Source organism: Salvelinus alpinus, chromosome 8, assembly GCF_045679555.1.
Source record: "Salvelinus alpinus chromosome 8, SLU_Salpinus.1, whole genome shotgun sequence".
Taxonomy (NCBI): Eukaryota; Metazoa; Chordata; class Actinopteri; order Salmoniformes; family Salmonidae; genus Salvelinus; species Salvelinus alpinus.
In genome coordinates this window covers 9,300,802-9,319,831 of record NC_092093.1, presented here as the reverse complement: position 1 = coordinate 9,319,831, position 19,030 = coordinate 9,300,802, and the positions used below count along the sequence as shown (strand labels likewise).

The 19,030-nt window shown below is 53.0% G+C and overlaps 1 protein-coding gene across 5 annotated transcripts in view; it reads left to right on the top strand.

Annotated features, from left to right (window-relative positions):
• The window catches only part of ino80 (INO80 complex ATPase subunit), a 116,261-nt gene that overhangs the window by 46,461 nt on the left and 50,770 nt on the right, over positions 1-19,030 (top strand). For all 5 annotated transcript variants that reach the window (XM_071412591.1, XM_071412590.1, XM_071412589.1 and 2 more), the window contains exons 21-26: positions 180-319; positions 727-794; positions 917-1,010; positions 1,274-1,511; positions 10,337-10,480; positions 14,553-14,778. In XM_071412591.1, the coding sequence (XP_071268692.1) occupies positions 180-319; positions 727-794; positions 917-1,010; positions 1,274-1,511; positions 10,337-10,480; positions 14,553-14,778 (910 nt within the window). The remainder of the gene's footprint in view (positions 1-179; positions 320-726; positions 795-916; positions 1,011-1,273; positions 1,512-10,336; positions 10,481-14,552; positions 14,779-19,030) is intronic.

The following is a 19,030-nucleotide window of genomic DNA, read 5'->3' as shown; positions in this document are numbered from 1 at the left end:
CCAGGTCTAAACAGAGAGGAAGCAGTGGAGGGATTTGTAATTTGAGGACCCTAATAAGGTTAACTGTTGTTATCTAAAGCCAACCAGCCGGAGGAAGACTCCAGAGTCTGGTTCCTCTCGAGGTTTCTTCCTACTCTTGGTGGTTCAGTGTGAGCAGTGTGTTTTCTCTCCTCCTGTAGGTCTGTAACCACCCTGACCTGTTTGAACGTCAGGAGACTCGTTCTCCCTTCCACATGTCGCTGAGACCCTACGTCATGTCCAAGTTCCTCTACCGCCACGGACTCACACACACCACCACACACACACACAGCAGGAACAAGTGAGTAACACACACACACACACACACACACACACACACACACACACACACACACACACACACACACAGCAGGAACAAGTGAGTAACACACACACACACACACACACACACACACACACACACACACACACACACACACACACACACACACACACACACACACACACACACACACACACACAGCAGGAACAAGTGAGTAACACAGTATAATCAGTACTTGTCCAATGTGACTTGGTAATGGCTGGTGGTGTTTAATTCTTATATTATGATGTAGAAGACAATGAGAGCATTTGAGGGTTTATTTGTTATTCTCGGACAACCATGTTCATAGAATCCTTCTCTCTGTCTCTCTTTCCCTCTCTGTCTCCCCCTCTCTCTCTCTGTCTCCTCTCTGTCTCCTCTCTCAGGCTGCTCCAGGTTCTACTGTCTCCCTTCTCTCCTGATCATATCCAGCAGTCCCTCTTCCACAGGAAAGGTAAGTGACCCTTTTCATTCTTTCACATCGGTATAGATGAGAGGAAACTTCTTAGACTTTAGTGTTTAGAGCTAGCCCTCTGCCTCCTCGTCCGTCTAAAACAAGTGTTTATCCTCCTCAAGGTGATCACGAAGGAAGTTGTTTCTCCTTCCTGCGTTTCATCGACGTTTCGCCGGCAGAGATGTTCAACGTCATGCTGCATGGCACTCTGGTCAGGTAGGTGTCCGAGGGACACTAGAGCTTGACAACGCAGTTAGTCAACAGAGTCTGTGGTTGTTGAGAAACATCTCCGTGTTCACAAACGTAAACAGTTCTGGAGTTAGCTATGAAGCTAATTGCTATGAAGCTAATTGCTATGAAGCTAATTGCTATGAAGCTAATTGCTATGAAGCTAATTGCTATGAAGCTAATTGCCATCTACATTATGTTTTGTAACTTTTGAAGTTGTTTTAATCAGACTCTCCTCTCTGCTGTTCCAGGTGGTTAGCTCTTTTTCTTTCCCTGAAGGCAGCGTACCGGCTCTACCAGAGACGCATGTGGGGCCTGGAAGAGGAGGAGGGTGGAGAGGGGGATGGAGGGAGGACAGGAGGAGGAGGAGGAGGAGAGGAGGAAGGGAGCGGGAGGCCCAGGAGTCAGTGTCTCTCTCGGAGGGGTCTGATCCTCTGGCTGGACCGACCTACTGCTTTCCCCAACACACGCACAAGCACAGTGTTACAGGTGAGACACACACACCCACCTCAAGTCTTTCCTCTGCCGCTCTACTTTCTGCCAGTCAGCCTCCACTCTTCCTCTCTCTCTGCCTCCAGCCTCCACTCTTCCTCTCTCTCTGCCTCTACTTTCTGCCAGTCAGCCTCCACTCTTCCTCTCTCTCTGCCAGTCAGCCTCCACTCTTCCTCTCTCTCTGCCTCTACTTTCTGCCAGTCAGCCTCCACTCTTCCTCTCTCTGCCAGTCAGCCTCCACTCTTCCTCTCTCTCTGCCTCCAGCCTCCACTCTTCCTCTCTCTCTGCCTCTACTTTCTGCCAGTCAGCCTCCACTCTTCCTCTCTCTCTGCCTCTCTACTTTCTGCCAGTCAGCCTCCACTCTTCCTCTCTCTCTGCCGCTCTACTTTCTGCCAGTCAGCCTCCACTCTTCCTCTCTCTCTGCCTCTCTACTTTCTGCCAGTCAGCCTCCACTCTTTCCTCTCTCTCAAGCTCCGTTTTCTCTGGAACCTGATACAAGAGCCTGTTTAAGCTGGTCCACATTCTGCACCTACAGAACCAGAGGAGAGGGCTTGAACCAGAATTTTGCTTCCTCTACCTCCCCCTGGTCTCCCCTAACAACCCCAGTCTCATCCTACCTTCCCCAGGTCTCCCCTAACAACCTCAGTCTCATCCTACCTTCCCCAGGTCTCCCCTAACAACCTCAGTCCCCGGTCTCCCCTAACAACCCCAGTCTCATCCTACCTTCCCCGGGTCTCCCCTAACAACCTCAGTCTCATCCTACCTTCCCCAGGTCTCCCCTAACAACCTCAGTCTCATCCTACCTTCCCCAGGTCTCCCCTAACAACCTCAGTCTCATCCTACCTTCCCCAGGTCTCCCCTAACAACCTCAGTCTCATCCTACCTTCCCCAGGTCTCCCCTAACAACCTCAGTCTCATCCTACCTTCCCCAGGTCTCCCCTAACAACCTCAGTCTCATCCTACCTTCCCGGTTCTCCCCTAACAACCTCAGTCTCATCCTACCTTCCCCGGGTTTCCCCTAACAACCTCAGTCCCCGGTTCTCCCCTAGCAACCTCAGTCTCATCCTACCTTCCCCAGGTCTCCCCGGGTTTCCCCTAACAACCTCAGTCTCATCCTACCTTCTTCCAGTCTCACCTAACAACCTCAGTCTCATCCTACCTTCCCCCGGTCTCCCCTAACAACCTCAGTCACATCCTACCTTCCCCCGGTCTCCCCTAACAACCTCAGTCTCATCCTACCTTCCCCAGGTCTCCCCTAACAACCTCAGTCACATCCTACCTTCCCCCGGGTTTCCCCTAACAACCTCAGTCTCATCCTACCTTCCCCAGGTCTCCCCTAACAACCTCAGTCTCATCCTACCTTCCCCAGGTCTCCCCTAACAACCTCAGTCTCATCCTACCTTCCCCAGGTCTCCCCTAACAACCTCAGTCTCATCCTACCTTCCCCAGGTCTCCCCTAACAACCTCAGTCTCATCCTACCTTCCCCAGGTCTCCCCTAACAACCTCAGTCTCATCCTACCTTCCCCAGGTCTCCCCTAACAACCTCAGTCTCATCCTACCTTCCCCAGGTCTCCCCTAACAACCTCAGTCTCATCCTACCTTCCCCAGGTCTCCCCTAACAACCTCAGTCTCATCCTACCTTCCCCAGGTCTCCCATAACAACCTCAGTCTCATCCTACCTTCCCCAGGTCTCCCCTAACAACCTCAGTCTCATCCTACCTTCCCCAGGTCTCCCCTAACAACCTCAGTCTCATCCTACCTTCCCCAGGTCTCCCCTAACAACCTCAGTCTCATCCTACCTTCCCCAGGTCTCCCCTAACAACCTCAGTCTCATCCTACCTTCCCCAGGTCTCCCCTAACAACCTCAGTCTCATCCTACCTTCCCCAGGTCTCCCCTAACAACCTCAGTCTCATCCTACCTTCCCCAGGTCTCCCCTAACAACCTCAGTCTCATCCTACCTTCCCCAGGCTAATTCAAACAGTATCAGTCAGATATTCTTCATCGTAGGTTCCCCCTCTGGAATGGCTTCTCTAAGGAAGACGTAGATCCAGAGGGAGAACGATCCGCAGCTTCAGACACCTGGAGAACTGCTATAAACCTTGTGACCCGACTCTCTTTTCTACACAACGAAAAACTGCAACCAGTCGACTGGTTTCATGACCGTGTCTATACAGTTCAGATCCAGACTTTGCAGTCTCTCTCTGTGGTCTAACTCTCACTAGTCTGGGATTCATCTCTCAACAACTCTAGCCACATCACAGCCTAGCCTTGCCAAATAATACGTCACATCACTGCCTAGCCTTGCCAAATAATACGTCACATCACTGCCTAGCCTTGCCAAATAATATGCCACATCACTGCCTAGCCTTGCCAAATAATACGTCACATCACTGCCTAGCCTTGCCAAATAATACGTCACATCACTGCCTAGCCTTGCCAAATAATACGTCACATCACTGCCTAGCCTTGCCAAATAATACGTCACATCACTGCCTAGCCTTGCCAAATAATACGCCACATCACTGCCTAGCCTTGCCAAATAATACGCCACATCACTGCCTAGCCTTGCCAAATAATACGCCACATCACTGCCTAGCCTTGCCAAATAATACGCCACATCACTGCCTAGCCTTGCCAAATAATACGCCACATCACTGCCTAGCCTTGCCAAATAATACGTCACATCACTGCCTAGCCTTGCCAAATAATACGCCACATCACTGCCTTGCCAAATAATACGCCACATCACTGCCTTGCCAAATAATACGCCACATCACTGCCTAGCCTTGCCAAATAATACGTCACATCACTGCCTAGCCTTGCCAAATAATACGCCACATCACTGCCTTGCCAAATAATACGCCACATCACTGCCTTGCCAAATAATACGCCACATCACTGCCTAGCCTTGCCAAATAATACGCCACATCACTGCCTAGCCTTGCCAAATAATACATCACATCACTGCCTAGCCTTGCCAAATAATACGCCACATCACTGCCTAGCCTTGCCAAATAATACGTCACATCACTGCCTAGCCTTGCCAAATAATACGCCACATCACTGCCTAGCCTTGCCAAATAATACGCCACATCACTGCCTAGCCTTGCCAAATAATACGTCACATCACTGCCTAGCCTTGCCAAATAATACGCCACATCACTGCCTAGCCTTGCCAAATAATACGTCACATCACTGCCTAGCCTTGCCAAATAATACGTCACATCACTGCCTAGCCTTGCCAAATAATACTTCACATCACTGCCTAGCCTTGCCAAATAATGAGTCACATCACTGCCTAGCCTTGCCAAATAATACGCCACATCACTGCCTAGCCTTGCCAAATAATACGTCACATCACTGCCTAGCCTTGCCAAATAATACGCCACATCACTGCCTAGCCTTGCCAAATAATACGCCACATCACTGCCTAGCCTTGCCAAATAATACGCCACATCACTGCCTAGCCTTGCCAAATAATACGTCACATCACTGCCTAGCCTTGCCAAATAATACGCCACATCACTGCCTAGCCTTGCCAAATAATACGTCACATCACTGCCTAGCCTTGCCAAATAATGAGTCACATCACTGCCTAGCCTTGCCAAATAATGAGTCACATCACTGCCTAGCCTTGCCAAATAATAAGTCACATCACTGCCTAGCCTTGCCAAATAATACGCCACATCACTGCCTAGCCTTGCCAAATAATACGCCACATCACTGCCTAGCCTTGCCAAACTCAGCCGGCCACGCCTAGAGAGACCCAGACACTCAGCCAGCCACGCCTAGAGAGACCCAGACACTCAGCCGGCCACGCCTAGAGAGACCCAGACACTCAGCCAGCCGGCCACGCCTAGAGAGACCCAGCCACTCAGCCAGCCGGCCACGCCTAGAGAGACCCAGACACTCAGCCGGCCACGCCTAGAGAGACCCAGACACTCAGCCAGCCGGCCACGCCTAGAGACCCAGACACTCAGCCGGCCACGCCTAGAGAGACCCAGACACTCAGCCAGCCACGCCTAGAGACCCAGACACTCAGCCGGCCACGCCTAGAGATACCCAGACACTCAGCCAGCCAGCCACGCCTAGAGAGACCCAGATACTCAGCCGGCCGGCCACGCCTAGAGAGACCCAGACACTCAGCCAGCCGGCCACGCCTAGAGAGACCCAGACACTCAGCCAGCCAGCCACGCCTAGAGAGACCCAGACACTCAGCCAGCCAGCCACGCCTAGAGAGACCCAGACACTCAGGATCTTTCCAACATCATTCTGTCCCACTTGGATGGATCTTTCCCTTCATTTGGAGCAGCTAAGTCTCAACTCTCAGCTGACCACCAGGCCCAACCTCACCACTATGTTACCATTCAACCCTGGCTAGCCATGTTTTTACACCTACTTTAGTCTGCTGAGACGTAACCACTAGGATTTCAACATCCTGTTGGCTAAAGGACTGTCTTGGCCAACCAACTACCACAGGTCTCAGGCCCTGGAATGGAGAGACTGGTGGCCTGTGGTTTGTCAGAACCACTAGATGGCGCTGTGGGTCTGCCCATGTCTTATTTTTACATCTGGCCTTATTTTCACTCTTTCTATGCTTTTAGTTTATCCCCCCCAAAACTTTTGTTTGATATTTTGTTTCTTTACAGAGAGAATTGGTTGTCACATTTTGCAGATTCATCACTTGGCCGTTGACTACAATGTGACAATGTATCTACAGCTTGTTAGAAAACACTCCAATCCAACTCGTAATTACATCAGAATCGTTATGAATGATGTCTCGGCACTAAAAATAAAATTATTTTATTCTACTGTCCCAGAAATCCATATAAGTACCTTGTTGTTTTTGTTGTAAACAGTATCATTAAAACATGGATTTATGGCACAGTGGAAAGTTACGCGTGGCCTCCAGCCTCCACTCTTCCTCTCTCTCTGCCTCTACTTTCTGCCAGTCAGCCTCCACTCTTCCTCTCTCTCTGCCAGTCAGCCTCCACTCTTCCTCTCTCTCTGCCTCTACTTTCTGCCAGTCAGCCTCCACTCTTCCTCTCTCTGCCAGTCAGCCTCCACTCTTCCTCTCTCTGCCAGTCAGCCTCCACTCTTCCTCTCTCTCTGCCTCCAGCCTCCACTCTTCCTCTCTCTCTGCCTCTACTTTCTGCCAGTCAGCCTCCACTCTTCCTCTCTCTCTGCCTCTCTACTTTCTGCCAGTCAGCCTCCACTCTTCCTCTCTCTCTGCCGCTCTACTTTCTGCCAGTCAGCCTCCACTCTTCCTCTCTCTCTGCCTCTCTACTTTCTGCCAGTCAGCCTCCACTCTTTCCTCTCTCTCAAGCTCCGTTTTCTCTGGAACCTGATACAAGAGCCTGTTTAAGCTGGTCCACATTCTGCACCTACAAAACCAGAGGAGAGGGCTTGAACCAGAATTTTGCTTCCTCTACCTCCCCCTGGTCTCCCCTAACAACCCCAGTCTCATCCTACCTTCCCCAGGTCTCCCCTAACAACCTCAGTCTCATCCTACCTTCCCCAGGTCTCCCCTAACAACCTCAGTCCCCGGTCTCCCCTAACAACCCCAGTCTCATCCTACCTTCCCCAGGTCTCCCCTAACAACCTCAGTCTCATCCTACCTTCCCCAGGTCTCCCCTAACAACCTCAGTCTCATCCTACCTTCCCCAGGTCTCCCCGGGTTTCCCCTAACAACCTCAGTCTCATCCTACCTTCTTCCAGTCTCACCTAACAACCTCAGTCTCATCCTACCTTCCCCCGGTCTCCCCTAACAACCTCAGTCTCATCCTACCTTCCCCAGGTCTCCCCTAACAACCTCAGTCTCATCCTACCTTCCCCAGGTCTCCCCTAACAACCTCAGTCTCATCCTACCTTCCCCAGGTCTCCCCTAACAACCTCAGTCTCATCCTACCTTCCCCAGGTCTCCCCTAACAACCTCAGTCTCATCCTACCTTCCCCAGGCTAATTCAAACAGTATCAGTCAGATATTCTTCATCGTAGGTTCCCCCTCTGGAATGGCTTCTCTAAGGAAGACGTAGATCCAGAGGGAGAACGATCCGCAGCTTCAGACACCTGGAGAACTGCTATAAACTTTGTGACCCGACTCTCTTTTCTACACAACGAAAAACTGCAACCAGTCGACTGGTTTCATGACCGTGTCTATACAGTTCAGATCCAGACTTTGCAGTCTCTCTCTGTGGTCTAACTCTCACTAGTCTGGGATTCATCTCTCAACAACTCTAGCTACATCACAGCCTTGCCAAATAATACGTCACATCACTGCCTAGCCTTGCCAAATAATACGCCACATCACTGCCTAGCCTTGCCAAATAATACGTCACATCACTGCCTAGCCTTGCCAAATAATACGTCACATCACTGCCTAGCCTTGCCAAATAATACGCCACATCACAGCCTAGCCTTGCCAAATAATACGTCACATCACTGCCTAGCCTTGCCAAATAATACGTCACATCACTGCCTAGCCTTGCCAAATAATACGCCACATCACAGCCTAGCCTTGCCAAATAATACGTCACATCACTGCCTAGCCTTGCCAAATAATACGTCACATCACTGCCTAGCCTTGCCAAATAATACGTCACATCACTGCCTAGCCTTGCCAAATAATACGTCACATCACTGCCTAGCCTTGCAAAATAATACGCCACATCACTGCCTAGCCTTGCCAAATAATACGCCACATCACTGCCTAGCCTTGCCAAATAATACGCCACATCACTGCCTAGCCTTGCCAAATAATACGCCACATCACTGCCTAGCCTTGCCAAATAATACGCCACATCACTGCCTAGCCTTGCCAAATAATACGCCACATCACTGCCTAGCCTTGCCAAATAATACGCCACATCACTGCCTAGCCTTGCCAAATAATACGCCACATCACTGCCTAGCCTTGCCAAATAATACGTCACATCACTGCCTAGCCTTGCCAAATAATACGCCACATCACTGCCTAGCCTTGCCAAATAATACGCCACATCACTGCCTAGCCTTGCCAAATAATACGCCACATCACTGCCTAGCCTTGCCAAACTCAGCCGGCCACGCCTAGATAGACCCAGACACTCAGCCAGCCGGCCACGCCTAGATAGACCCAGACACTCAGCCAGCCGGCCACGCCTAGAGAGACCCAGACACTCAGCCAGCCGGCCACGCCTAGAGAGACCCAGACACTCAGCCGGCCACGCCTAGAGAGACCCAGACACTCAGCCGGCCACGCCTAGAGAGACCCAGACACTCAGCCGGCCACGCCTAGAGAGACCCAGACACTCAGCCGGCCACGCCTAGAGAGACCCAGACACTCAGCCGGCCACGCCTAGAGAGACCCAGACACTCAGCCAGCCGGCCATGCCTAGAGAGACCCAGACACTCAGCCAGCCGGCCACGCCTAGAGAGACCCAGACACTCAGCCGGCCACGCCTAGAGAGACCCAGACACTCAGCCGGCCACGCCTAGAGAGACCCAGACACTCAGCCGGCCACGCCTAGAGAGACCCAGACACTCAGCCAGCCGGCCATGCCTAGAGAGACCCAGACACTCAGCCAGCCGGCCACGCCTAGAGAGACCCAGACACTCAGCCGGCCACGCCTAGAGAGACCCAGACACTCAGCCAGCCACGCCTAGAGAGACCCAGACACTCAGGATCTTTCCAACATCATTCTGTCCCACTTGGATGGATCTTTCCCTTAATTTGGAGCAGCTAAGTCTCAACTCTCAGCTGACCACCAGGCCCAACCTCACCACTATGTTACCATTACACCCTGGCTAGCCATGTTTTTACACCTACTTTAGTCTGCTGAGACGTAACCACTAGGATTTCAACATCCTGTTGGCTAAAGGACTGTCTTGGCCAACCAACTACCACAGGTCTCAGGCCCTGGAATGGAGAGACTGGTGGCCTGTGGTTTGTCAGAACCACTAGATGGCGCTGTGGGTCTGCCCATGTCTTATTTTTACATCTGGCCTTATTTTCACTCTTTCTATGCTTTTAGTTTATCCCCCCCAAAACTTTTGTTTGATATTTTGTTTCTTTACAGAGAGAATTGGTTGTCACATTTTGCAGATTCATCACTTGGCCGTTGACTACAATGTGACAATGTGTCTACAGCTTGTTAGAAAACACTCCAATCCAACTCGTAATTACATCAGAATCGTTATGAATGATGTCTCGGCACTAAAAATAAAATTTTATTTTATTCTACTGTCCCAGAAATCCATATAAGTACCTTGTTGTTTTTGTTGTAAACAGTATCATTAAAACATGGATTTATGGCACAGTGGAAAGTTACTTTCCAAAGAATATTTAGTGCAGAGACGACATTCAGAATGTGATTCTGATGTGTAATAGAAGTTGATGTGGAGGGTTTTTACTGTTTTCTAATATGCTTTAGACATATTTGCATAGTGCATTCTCTCTTTAACAAAACACAATGTCACAAAAAAAGGTTGTGGGGGGATGAAACGCAGAACGAGTAAAAATACGGCCACGCGTAACTTCCCCCTTTAACAGCGATTCAATGTTCACTGTGAATGAAGCCGATGTCGCCATCACACACACACACACACACACACACACACGTTCTTTGAAGGTCATCGTATACACATGGTTTAAAACTGCCAAAGAAAAGTCTTATATTCGGTTTATTGAGTACTTGATCAATCTAGTCTCTCCTTCTGTCTCTCTCTCTCTCTTTCTCTCTCTCTCTCTCTCTCTCTCTCTCTCTCTCTCTCTCTCTCTCTCTCTCTCTCTCTTTCTCTTTCTCTTTCTCTTTCTCTTTCTCTCTCTCTTTCTCTCTCCAGAACCTGGTATTCACCCGTCACAGCCCAGGTCTGATGGGTCACTGTGATGTTCTGGTCCACAGTCGATGCTCTGCCAACTCCACCACCCTACGACCAGGCCAACCCACACAACCACCCAAGTTCCTGCTCACCGCTGTGCCAAGGGTAAGGCCCCAGTGTGTGTGTGTGTGTGTGAGAGAGAGAGAATGGTCGAGAGATGTGTGAGTGAGGGAGAGCTGTGTTTTTTTGTGTGTGTGTGTGGTGAGAGAGGAAGGTAAATAAATCTGTGGTCCACGAGACGTTTTTAGAAGTTACTGTTTGTTTAGAGTGCAGCTTGAAGCCACCGCAGGGGGTCTCTTCACACACACAGAATACACACAGAACACACATACACACACACACACAGAGAATACACACACACAGAGACTACACACACACAAACACAGCACACATGTTAGGCAGATAATGCTGCTCATTGTTGAATGATTCCAAAGACAACACGTCCTCCTCCCCCGTCCCTTTTCTCGCTCGACCACCCAACCTGCTGCACTGTGTCCCACACACACACACACACACACACACACACACACACACACACAGAGATCCTGCTGATTCACCGATCATAGGTTCCACATCAACAGAGACCAAGAAACATCGCTCTCTTTCCCTCTTCCTCTCTTTCCCTCCCTCAATCTTCCCCTCCATCCATCTATCTTTCCCTCTGCCTTGTTCCATCCATCCATCCCTCTCTTTATCCTCCTTGGAATAACCAACACACAAAGGTCAAGTCAACTGTAGCCTGGGGGCCTTCCTGGTTTCATTAGTTGGGACATGAGATCAAGGTATCCTCTCTATCGCCGTGTTTCAGCTGGTATTTGCAGCCCTTTTCCTTTCAGCCCACCGCTCTTTAGAGTTTGATTTCCCACACGGAGCCGACAGAGACCATTATTTATTATCCTGGAGAACTAGGACCCGTGACCGCCGGTTTACCTTTGTGCCATAGCTTGGCCAGAGGGGGGGGAGCGCAGGATGGATCCCAGAGCGCAGGATGGATCCCAGAGGGGGGGAGCGCAGGATGGATCCCAGAGGGGGGGGAGCGCAGGATGGATCCCAGAGGGGGGGGAGCGCAGGATGGATCCCAGAGAGGGGGGGAGCGCAGGATGGATCCCAGAGGGGGGGGAGCGCAGGATGGATCCCAGAGGGGGGGGAGCGCAGGATGGATCCCAGAGGGGGGGGAGCGCAGGATGGATCCCAGAGGGGGGGGAGCGCAGGATGGATCCCAGAGGGGGGGGAGCGCAGGATGGATCCCAGAGGGGGGGGGGAGCGCAGGATGGATCCCAGAGGGGGGGGGGGGAGCGCAGGATGGATCCCAGAGGGTGGGGGGGGGTGCAGGATGGATCCCAGAGGGTGGGGGGGGGGGGTGCAGGATGGATCCCAGAGTGGGGGGGGGGGGGGTGCAGGATGGATCCCAGAGGGTGGGGGGGGGGGTGCAGGATGGATCCCAGAGTGGGGGGGGGGGGGTGCAGGATGGATCCCAGAGTGGGGGGGGGGGTGCAGGATGGATCCCAGAGGGGGGGGGGCAGGATGGATCCCAGAGGGGGGGGGGCAGGATGGATCCCAGAGGGGGGGGGCGCAGGATGGATCCCAGAGGGGGGGGGGAGCGCAGGATGGATCCCAGAGGGGGGGGGGGAGCGCAGGATGGATCCCAGAGTGGGGGGGGGGGGGGGCAGGATGGAACCCAGAGGGGGGGGGGCAGGATGGAACCCAGAGGGGGGGGTGCAGGATGAACACTGATCTGTATGAATCACCCCAGCAGGAAATATTGTGAGCAATATTCAGAGGTGGAAACTTTCCGTGGGAATTAACGGAAATATATGCAAATTAATATTAATACCATTTAAATGTAGATATTTTTTGCATTGGATATATTTACCATATATGGAGACAGAAACATAAACCTTTTACCTTATCATAAGTAGACTTAAGGATTAAATCCTTCCATTAGAAATGTTTTGTTTTTTTGTTATGAATTTAACTTTAATTAAATGAGTTGACTCTTCACATGGGATGATTTCACTGAACAACAGAAGAAAGGGAATATTGAATGATCCCCAATGATCCATCGCATCTCCCAAGAACGTTTTCAACAAACATCTGTAAAATTATAGTCTAGAAACTACATCTTTGGTTATCTTCCTCTCAGGCTTCCATGTCTTCTCCATGGACCTCCTCAATGTCCACATCTTGAACATCAGACTCTGAGGCCTCGTCTTCACTGTCACTTTCCAACCTTGTTGAGGATGGCTCGTTGCCAGGCTCAAAAAGCCTCAAATTTGCCCGAATGGCCACTAATTTTTCAACCTTTGTATTGGTCAGCCTGTTGCGTGCTTTGGGGTGTGTGTTCCCAAACAAGGACCAGTTGCGCTCTGAGGCGGCTGATGTTGGTGGGATTTGGAGGATGATGGAGGCAACAGGGGAATGAGCCTCCGATCTACAAAGTCCCTTCCACCAGGTGGCTGATGAGATATGTTGGCACGATGGAGATGCCATATTGCAGTGTAATATGTCTGTACTTCGCCAGACTGCCAATAACCTTGCCCTCATCCAGGCCAAGGTGGCGAGACACCGTAGTGATGACACCATAGGCCTTGGTCATCTCTGCATCAGACAGGATGCTCTTGCCAGCATACTTGGGGTCCAACATGTACGCTGCCGCGTGTATGGGCTTCAGGCAGAAGTCTTCATGCTTTTTGATGCATTTCAGAACTGTAGTTTCCTCTGCTTGGAGCAACAGTGAAGTGGGCAGGGCAGGACAGATTTCTTCTCTTAGATCTTCAAGCAGAGTCTGAACATCAGACAGGATGGCATTGTCTTCCTCAATCTGTGCAATGGCTGCTTTCAGGCTGCTTACCACTCTCTCCCAAAATACATCATCCAGGAGGATCCTCTTGATGGGGCTGTCTATTTCGGCAGACTGTGATATGGCCATTTCTTGGAGAGACTCCTTCCCCTCCAGGAGACTGTCAAACATGATGACAACACCACCCCAACGGGTGTTGCTGGGAAGCTTCAATGTGGTGCTCTTATTCTTCTCACTTTGCTTGGTGAGGTAGATTGCTGCTATAACTTGATGACCCTTCACATACCTAACCATTTCCTTGGCTCTCTTGTAGAGTGTATCCATTGTTTTCAGTACCATGATGTCCTTGAGGAGCAGATTCAATGCATGAGCAGCACAGCCAATGGGTGTGATGTGAGGGTAGGACTCCTCCACTTTAGACCAAGCAGCCTTCATGTATGCAGCATTGTCTGTCACCAGTGTAAATACTTTCTGTGGTCCAAGGACATTGATGACTGCCTTCAGCTCATCTGCAATGTAGAGACCAGTGTGTCTGTTGTCCCTTGTGTCTGTGCTCTTGTAGAATACTGGTTGAGGGGTGGAGATGTAGTTAATTATTCCTTGACCACGAACATTCGACCACCTATCAAGAGATGATTGTAATACAGTCTGTTTTCTCATCGATTTGCTTGATCTTTACTTGAACTATGTTGAAGTCTGCATCCAGACTCGGCTGGAGTCACGAGACCTGGGGTTGTGGGGTCGGCTGGAGTCACGAGACCCGCCCTGGTGTTGTGGGGTCGGCTGGAGTCACGAGACCCGACCTGGGGTTGTGGGGTCGGCTGGAGTCACGAGACCCGCCCTGGGGTTGTGGGGTCGGCTGGAGTCACGAGACCCGACCTGGTGTTGTGGGGTCGGCTGGAGTCACGAGACCCGACCTGGTGTTGTGGGGTCGGCTGGAGTCACGAGACCCGACCTGGGGTTGTGGGGTCGGCTGGAGTCACGAGACCCGCCCTGGTGTTGTGGGGTCGGCTGGAGTCACGAGACCCGACCTGGTGTTGTGGGGTCGGCTGGAGTCACGAGACCCGCCCTGGGGTTGTGGGGTCGGCTGGAGTCACGAGACCCGACCTGGGGTTGTGGGGTCGGCTGGAGTCACGAGACCCGCCCTGGGGTTGTGGGGTCGGCTGGAGTCACGAGACCTGGGGTTGTGGGGTCGGCTGGAGTCACGAGACCCGACCTGGGGTTGTGGGGTCGGCTGGAGTCACGAGACCCGACCTGGGGTTGTGGGGTCGGCTGGAGTCACGAGACCCGACCTGGGGTTGTGAGGTCAGCTGGTAGTTGGAATGAAACTTTATCAAATCAACATTGGACAATTGTTAATTTTGTGTTGCTTCCTAGGTAACGGCGGTTCCCATGGAGAGGTACTGTGATGACCGCAGCGCCGAGTACGAGTGGCAGGAGACGAGGGCCGGGGGGGGCGTGGCCGCCAAGCAGTGCTTCCTGTACGGCTCCCCTGATCTGGCCTCTGATTGGATGTCCCGAGCCAACACTTTCTACCCACGATGCCCTGGGGGAGTGATGGCACTCTACCCCCGGCATGGCTGGTCCTACATCAGAATACCAGGTAGGGAAACGCAGTGTGTGTTCCCAGTGGTTTGTGTCGGTGTATTTACGTTGGAATTAAAAGTCAGAGCAAACACTTTCGCCAGTCCTGCTGTGGTCGGGGGGGAACCCTCCTCTGTTCCCTACTCCTGTAGTGTGTGGTAGGGGGGAACCCTGCTCTGTTCCCTACTCCTGTAGTGTGTGGTAGGGGGGGAACCCTCCTCTGTTCCCTACTCCTGTAGTGTGTGGTAGGGGGGAACCCTCCTCTGTTCCCTACTCCTGTAGTGTGTGGTAGGGGGGAACCCTCCTCTGTTCCCTACTCCTGTAGTGTGTGGTAGGGGGGGAACCCTCCTCTGTTCCCTACTCCTGTAGTGTGTGGTAGGGGGGAACCCTCCTCTGTTCCCTACTCCCGTAGTGTGTGGTAGGGGGAAACCCTCCTCTGTTCGCTACTCCCGTAGTGTGTGGTAGGGGGGAACCCTCCTCTGTTCCCTACTCCTGTAGTGTGTGGTAGGGGGGGGGGAACCCTCCTCTGTTCCCTACTCCTGTAGTGTGTGGTAGGGGGGAACCCTCCTCTGTTCCCTACTCCCGTAGTGTGTGGTAGGGGGGAACCCTCCTCTGTTCCCTACTCCTGTAGTGTTTGGTAGGGGGGAACCCTCCTCTGTTCCCTACTCCTGTAGTGTGTTGTAGGGGGGAACCCTCTGTTCCCTACTCCCGTAGTGTGTGGTAGGGGGAAACCCTCCTCTGTTCCCTACTCCTGTAGTGTGTGGTAGGGGGGAACCCTCCTCTGTTCCCTACTCCTGTAGTGTGTGGTAGGGGGGAACCCTCCTCTGTTCCCTACTCCTGTAGTGTGTGGTAGGGGGGAACCCTCCTCTGTTCCCTACTCCTGTAGTGTGTGGTAGGGGGAAACCCTCCTCTGTTCCCTACTCCTGTAGTGTGTGGTAGTGGGGAACCCTCCTCTGTTCCCTACTCCTGTAGTGTGTGGTAGGGGGAAACCCTCCTCTGTTCCCTACTCCTGTAGTGTGTGGTAGGGGGGAACCCTCCTCTGTTCCCTACTCCTGTAGTGTGTGGTAGGGGGGGAACCCTCCTCTGTTCCCTACTCCTGTAGTGTGTGGTAGGGGGGGAACCCTCCTCTGTTCCCTACTCCTGTAGTGTGTGGTAGGGGGGAACCGTCCTCTGTTCCCTACTCCTGTAGTGTGTGGTAGGGGGGGAACCCTCCTCTGTTCCCTACTCCTGTAGTGTGTGGTAGGGGGGGAACCCTCCTCTGTTCCCTACTCCTGTAGTGTGTGGTAGGGGGGAACCGTCCTCTGTTCCCTACTCCTGTAGTGTGTGGTAGGGGGGGAACCCTCCTCTGTTCCCTACTCCTGTAGTGTGTGGTAGGGGGGGAACCCTCCTCTGTTCCCTACTCCTGTAGTGTGTGGTAGGGGGGGAACCCTCCTCTGTTCCCTACTCCTGTAGTGTGTGGTAGGGGGGGAACCCTCCTCTGTTCCCTACTCCTGTAGTGTGTGGTAGGGGGGGAACCCTCCTCTGTTCCCTACTCCTGTAGTGTGTGGTAGGGGGGGAACCCTCCTCTGTTCCCTACTCCTGTAGTGTGTGGTAGGGGGGAACCATCCTCTGTTCCCTACTCCTGTAGTGTGTGGTAGGGGGGAACCCTCCTCTGTTCCCTACTCCTGTAGTCTGTGGTAGGGGGGAACCCTCTGTTCCCTACTCCTGTAGTGTGTGGTAGGGGGGAACCCTCCTCTGTTCCCTACTCCTGTAGTGTGTGGTAGGGGGGGAACCCTCCTCTGTTCCCTACTCCTGTAGTGTGTGGTAGGGGGGAACCATCCTCTGTTCCCTACTCCTGTAGTGTGTGGTAGGGGGGAACCCTCCTCTGTTCCCTACTCCTGTAGTCTGTGGTAGGGGGGAACCCTCCTCTGTTCCCTACTCCTGTAGTGTGTGGTAGGGGGGAACCCTCCTCTGTTCCCTACTCCTGTAGTCTGTGGTAGGGGGGAACCCTCCTCTGTTCCCTACTCCTGTAGTGTGTGGTAGGGGGGAACCCTCCTCTGTTCCCTACTCCTGTAGTCTGTGGTAGGGGGGAACCCTCCTCTGTTCCCTACTCCTGTAGTGTGTGGTAGGGGGGAACCCTCCTCTGTTCCCTACTCCTGTAGTCTGTGGTAGGGGGGAACCCTCTGTTCCCTACTCCTGTAGTCTGTGGTAGGGGGGAACCCTCCTCTGTTCCCTACTCCTGTAGTGTGTGGTAGGGGGGAACCCTCCTCTGTTCCCTACTCCTGTAGTCTGTGGTAGGGGGGAACCCTGCTCTGTTCCCTACTCCTGTAGTGTGTGGTAGGGGGGAACCCTCCTCTGTTCCCTACTCCTGTAGTCTGTGGTAGGGGGGAACCCTCCTCTGTTCCCTACTCCTGTAGTGTGTGGTAGGGGGGGAACCCTCCTCTGTTCCCTACTCCTGTAGTGTGTGGTAGGGGGGGAACCCTCCTCTGTTCCCTACTCCTGTAGTGTGTGGTAGGGGGGAACCGTCCTCTGTTCCCTACTCCTGTAGTGTGTGGTAGGGGGGGAACCCTCCTCTGTTCCCTACTCCTGTAGTGTGTGGTAGGGGGGAACCCTCCTCTGTTCCCTACTCCTGTAGTGTGTGGTAGGGGGGAACCGTCCTCTGTTCCCTACTCCTGTAGTGTGTGGTAGGGGGGAACCCTCCTCTGTTCCCTACTCCTGTAGTGTGTGGTAGGGGGGGAACCCTCCTCTGTTCCCTACTCCTGTAGTGTGTGGTAGGGGGGGAACCCTCCTCTGTTCCCTAATCCTGTAGTGTGTGGTAGGGGGGGAACCCTCCTCTGTTCCCTACTCCTGTAGTGTGTGGTAGGGGGGAACCATCCTCTGTTCCCTACTCCTGTAGTGTGTGGTAGGGGGGAACCCTCCTCTGTTCCCTACTCCTGTAGTCTGTGGTAGGGGGGAACCCTCCTCTGTTCCCTACTCCTGTAGTGTGTGGTAGGGGGGAACCCTCCTCTGTTCCCTACTCCTGTAGTGTGTGGTAGGGGGGGAACCATCCTCTGTTCCCTACTCCTGTAGTGTGTGGTAGGGGGGAACCCTCCTCTGTTCCCTACTCCTGTAGTCTGTGGTAGGGGGGAACCCTCCTCTGTTCCCTACTCCTGTAGTGTGTGGTAGGGGGGAACCCTCCTCTGTTCCCTACTCCTGTAGTCTGTGGTGGGGGGAACCCTCCTCTGTTCCCTACTCCTGTAGTCTGTGGTAGGGGGGAACCCTCCTCTGTTCCCTACTCCTGTAGTGTGTGGTAGGGGGGAACCCTCCTCTGTTCCCTACTCCTGTAGTCTGTGGTAGGGGGGAACCCTCCTCTGTTCCCTACTCCTGTAGTGTGTGGTAGGGGGGAACCCTCCTCTGTTCCCTACTCCTGTAGTCTGTGGTAGGGGGGAACCCTCCTCTGTTCCCTACTCCTGTAGTCTGTGGTAGGGGGGAACCCTCCTCTGTTCCCTACTCCTGTAGTGTGTGGTAGGGGGGAACCCTCCTCTGTTCCCTACTCCTGTAGTCTGTGGTAGGGGGGAACCCTCCTCTGTTCCCTACTCCTGTAGTCTGTGGTAGGGGGGAACCCTCCTCTGTTCCCTACTCCTGTAGTCTGTGGTAGGGGGGAACCCTCCTCTGTTCCCTACTCCTGTAGTGTGTGGTAGGGGGGAACCCTCCTCTGTTCCCTACTCCTGTAGTCTGTGGTAGGGGGGAACCCTCCTCTGTTCCCTACTCCTGTAGTGTGTGGTAGGGGGGAACCCTCCTCTGTTCCCTACTCCTGTAGTCTGTGGTAGGGGGGAACCCTCCTCTGTTCCCTACTCCTGTAGTCTGTGGTAGGGGGGGAACCCTCCTCTGTTCCCTACTCCTGTAGTGTGTGGTAGGGGGGAACCCTCCTCTGTTCCCTACTCCTGTAGTGTGTGGTAGGGGGGGGAACCCTCCTCTGTTCCCTACTCCTGTAGTGTGTGGTAGGGGGGGAACCCTCCTCTGTTCCCTACTCCTGTAGTGTGTGGTAGGGGGGAACCCTCTGTTCCCTACTCCTGTAGTGTGTGGTAGGGGGGAACCATCCTCTGTTCCCTACTCCTGTAGTGTGTGGTAGGGGGGAACCCTCCTCTGTTCCCTACTCCTGTAGTGTGTGGTAGGGGGGGAACCCTCCTCTGTTCCCTACTCCTGTAGTCTGTGGTAGGGGGGAACCCTCCTCTGTTCCCTACTCCTGTAGTCTGTGGTAGGGGGGAACCCTCTGTTCCCTACTCCTGTAGTGTGTGGTAGGGGGGAACCCT